The sequence below is a fragment of the Oryzias melastigma genome, linkage group LG15 (assembly GCF_002922805.2).
Source record: "Oryzias melastigma strain HK-1 linkage group LG15, ASM292280v2, whole genome shotgun sequence".
Taxonomy (NCBI): domain Eukaryota; kingdom Metazoa; phylum Chordata; class Actinopteri; order Beloniformes; family Adrianichthyidae; genus Oryzias; species Oryzias melastigma.
In genome coordinates, this window is record NC_050526.1 from 29937919 (window position 1) to 29942289 (window position 4371).

The 4371-nt window shown below is 56.4% G+C and overlaps 1 protein-coding gene across 1 annotated transcript; it reads left to right on the top strand.

Annotated features, from left to right (window-relative positions):
* Positions 1-877: 877 nt before the first annotated feature.
* On the top strand, positions 878-2749 carry tlnrd1 (talin rod domain containing 1). Its single transcript, XM_024261806.2, has 2 exons — positions 878-1020; positions 1090-2749. Exon 2 carries the CDS (start codon positions 1378-1380, stop codon positions 2428-2430), a length of 1053 nt encoding a protein of 350 aa, XP_024117574.1. The 5' UTR covers positions 878-1020; positions 1090-1377; the 3' UTR covers positions 2431-2749.
* Positions 2750-4371: the final 1622 nt, after the last annotated feature.

The window sequence follows — 4371 nt, forward strand, 5'->3', positions numbered from 1 at the left end:
GAAAGAAATTAAATTTGTTATTTATAGAAAAACTCAATTGTAAAGAACACCCTGAGCTCTATTTTATAAATGAATGGATTAATGGTCACAAAACATAATTAAAGTGTATTTTTTTGAGTTTGCGGCTCTTTGGTTCTGGTTCTTATGGACCCAAACTCAAACGGTTCTTTCGTGTTAAAGGTTGCAGAGCTCTGCTTTAAATCATTAATTATACCCAAACTGCTCCTCTCCTTCACACACGCCCGCGTGACGTGTAAACATCCCTTCATAAACGTGTTGTGAGTTCTTCCCTGATCACCAGTCATTTAGCGCTCAGAATCAGAACCACAATCTGGACTCGGACCAGGACCAGCGGAAGTAGCTCACGGTAAACTTTCACCAGAGCCGGGCTTTTATTTTGAAACGGCGCCACTTCCGGCTCCTGTAGCAGGCTAAGCTAGCAGCGGAAGCTCCGCCCCGGAGGCGTCTCCTGGCAGCGCGGCGATCCATGAACACCGGTCCGGGACCCTCTGGAGTTTTGGGCCCCCGGCGAACCGGAAACGGGCTTTCTGGCCGCAGCGGCGCGAGGCAGTCGCCGCGTGCCGGTGCGGAGGCGGAGCCTGTTGCCAGCGGCCGTTTGCCGCCTCGCTCTCCGTCCCGCAGCCGGCGGCTGAGTGGACCACACCCTCCCGCTTCCTCATAGTCCCGCAGCGAGACGCTGCCCCGCTGGAATCTGCGGGCGGAGCGGGTCTCCTCCCGCCTGGAGGTCGGTCCGTATTGGAGGAGTTCTGCGGTACCGAACCGAACCGCGGAGCAGCACGATGCCGGAGCAGCTGCTAGCTCGTCCAAGCGGACCGAGGACCTCCCGGACGGACGGCGCCTGTGACCTCTGACCTCTGCGGCTGAACAGAGGATGCTGGCCCCCTCCCCCGGCGTCGGCCCGTGTCTGCCCCGGAGGACAGCTTCAGGACGCGGGCTCCCGCCAGCCGCAGACCGCGCGGGCAGTTTGGCGTGACCTCGGACCCTAAAGAGCGGGAACAGGTGAGCCCAGGCCACAGGTGTGTGCACGCGAGGAGACGGCGTGAGTGACCCGGCTGTGTTCTGTTGCAGGTTTGTGGATCCTCAGAGGAGCTGGTGACCTGTGACCTCTGCAGGAGCCCCTCCCTCCAGGATCTGTCTCCTTTGGAAGGACATCAGCTCAGAGGAGGGCGGACCTCACGGCGGCGGCGGGCGTGTCCTGCTTGCTGCAGGTATGCAGCGTGACTCCTCCCAGCTGTCTTCATGCGGCACGCTCAGCTGATGATGTCGACCTGAAGGTCAGCAGGACCCATGCTGCAGCGCAGGACTTTGAGGAGCGTCTGAAGCTGAAGCCCCGCCTCCCTCCGGAGTCTTGTGGCGATGGCGAGCGCGTTGGCTGGCGAGGGGGCAGGGGGCGCGCCCGGCGGGAGCCTGCAGCACAGGAAGCGCCTGTCGTCCGTGTGCGACACGTGTAAGGGGAAGATGCAGCTGGTGGCCGACCTCCTCCTCCTGTCCAGCGAGACGCGCCCCGTCATGGCGTCCGACGGCGTGCCGCTGGCCGACACCTTCGACCAGTGCCGCGACACGGTCATCGCCAGGACCAAAGAGCTGTCCATCCTCACCCACGACATCCAGAGCCAGCTGAACATGGGCCGCTTCACCGAGGTGGGGGACCGCCTCCTGGAGATGGCTGACCTGGTGGTGTCTCTGACAGAGTGCTCCGCCCACGCCGCCTACCTGGCGGCGGTGGAGAGTGCTGGCTCCCAGCCCTGCCTGCCCGGCCTGGTGGATCGCTACAAGGTGACGCGGTGCCAGCACGAGGTGGAGCGCAGCTGCGCCGTGCTACGTGTGACGGCGCTGCCGGAGCTGACGCCGCCGCTGCTGCTGGAGCTGTCGCAGAACATCTCCACCAACCTGAAGACGCTGACCGACGCCTCCTCGCTGGCCAGCGAGCGCTCGCGGGACCGCTTCGCCAAGGAGCAGTTCAAGCTGAGCGTGAAGAGCATGAGCACGAGCGGCACCGCCTTCCTGGCGTGCGTGCGTGAGGTGAAGAGCCAGCCCAGCGAGCTGAGCCGCAGCCGCTGCGTGCTCTTTAGCGCCGCGCTGCTACAAGCCGTCGCCGCCCTGGTGGGCTTCGCCACCGAGCCGCAGTTCCTGGGCAGAGCGGCAAGCCTGTCTGCGGAGGGGAAGGCGGTGCAGACGGCGGTGCTGGGCGGAGCCATGAGCGTGGTGTCCGCCTGCGTGCTGCTGACTCAGGGGCTCCGGGACGTGGCGCAGCACCCTGACAGCAGCGCACGCATGTCCGAGTACCGCGAGCGGCTGCGCAGCTCCGCCTGCGCCGTGTCCACCGGCTGCACGCTTCTCACGCAGGCGCTGCGGGAGCGGTCCTCCCCCAGGACGCTGCCTCCTGTTGGCGTGCACGTTGGGAAGTAGGGCGGAGCCTGCCAATCTGAACCGCTGTCCGGATTCAGTGTTGTGTGTATTTATTTAACCATTGAACGTCTTCCTGACTCGTGCTTGGCCCCGCCTCCTCCACGGACGCCGGTGCTCCACCCCCGACAGAACGCTTATGGCAGAGGAGCTAGACAACTTTCACTGATGAGAGGTTTAAAGTTGGAGGGGGGTGCTCCTCCCACCCTGACAGCCGGCATACTGTCAAACCTCTGGCTCAGAGGGGCGGGGCTTACTGCAAACCAGGACTCATGTGAATGTGGATCGAGTTGACATTAAAATTTGCTTTAGTTTGTATGGAGCTCTGTGTGGTTTTTCATGAATTCACCTGTTCATGTGTTCATATGGTCATACGGTCATAGGTTCATGTGTTCATGTGTTCATATGGTCATACGGTCATGTGTTCATGTGTTCATACTATTGTGTTCACACGGTCATAGGTTCATGTGTTCATACGGTCATGTGTTCATCGGTCATACGTTCATGTGGTCATACGTTCACGTGTTCATGTGGTCATACGGTCATATGTTCATACGGTCATGTGTTCATATGGTCATGTGTTCATACTATTGTGTTCACACGGTCATAGGTTCATGTGTTCATATGGTCATGTGTTCACACGGTCATAGGTTCATGTGTTCATATGGTCATGTGTTCACACGGTCATAGGTTCATAGGGTCTTATGTTCATATGGTCATGTGTTCATTGGTCATACGTTCATGTGTTAATGTGGTCATACGGTCATATGTTCATACGGTCATATGTTCATATGGTCATATGTTCATACTATTGTGTTCACACGGTCATAGGTTCATGTGTTCATATGGTCATGTGTTCATATGGTCATGTGTTCATTGGTCATACGTTCACGTGTTCATGTGGTCATACGGTCATATGTTCATACTATTGTGTTCACACGGTCATAGGTTCATGTGTTCATACGGTCATGTGTTCATTGGTCATACGGTCATATGTTCATATGGTCATATGTTCATACTATTGTGTTCACACGGTCATAGGTTCATGTGTTCATATGGTCATGTGTTCATTCGAACATTCCGGCGTTCGTCTCAGAATCTGATTTCTGCCTGCAGCGAAGGTTCTTTGAGGTCCTGTAGGAACCGCATGGTTCCACTTACTGATCCAGTCTCCTTCCTCTCTGGATTTTGGATTGTGTTCTGGTTCTGGTGTCAAACATTGATCTCTGGCTGAAGACCAAACCAGCGGTGCCTTGTATTGGTTGACCCGGCGGTTAAATTGATCCAGGACCCATCTTCTCAAATGTTGGTTCTGAATCTGATGCAGCTCGTTGGGTTCTGTTCTCAGAACGGGTCGGGGTTTGCTCAGTCCAAAAGGTTCTTATTTTCACTTCTATTAATATTTATCATTATTTACACATTCTTTATTTACTATAAACAATTCTGTTAATGAGTGAATTATTTTGTTCATATCTCTAACATCTGATCAGGTTTTATTCTTGAAAAGGTGTTTCCACAGAAAGTGGGCTCTGAGCTGGGGTGGGGGGCTGGGGTTCATGGCTCAGCTGAACTCGGGTCCGGCGGTTCCGTCCTGCTGCTCCCGGGTCGGTTTACAATTGTCTCCGTGTCACAGAAAACCGAGAGCGGGAACCCGATCTTCTGAGGGATGCAGCGCTGAAACTCTTCTCAGGCGTTTGCTCTGAAGAACCCGACAGTGCAATTCTCAAACCCGGTCCGGTCACAGAACCATCGGAACCACCGGATCCTCCAGAGCTCAGAGGAGCGGTTCTGATCCAGAACCAGGCCTGCTCTGGTCTGTCTGCAGTCTGTGAGGTGGAGCTTCTCCATGCAGGTTGCTGTGTGTTTGGGGGGGGGTCAGGCTGCCTCTGCTAACCCCCCCACCCCCCACCCCCCCCACGCCATGACCTTTAAGCCACTAGGATC

Bases quoted from the DNA above. Each gene is read 5' to 3' on its own strand.
- tlnrd1 (XM_024261806.2), top strand. From the start codon at position 1,378: ATGGCGAGCGCGTTGGCTGGCGAGGGGGCAGGGGGCGCGCCCGGCGGG.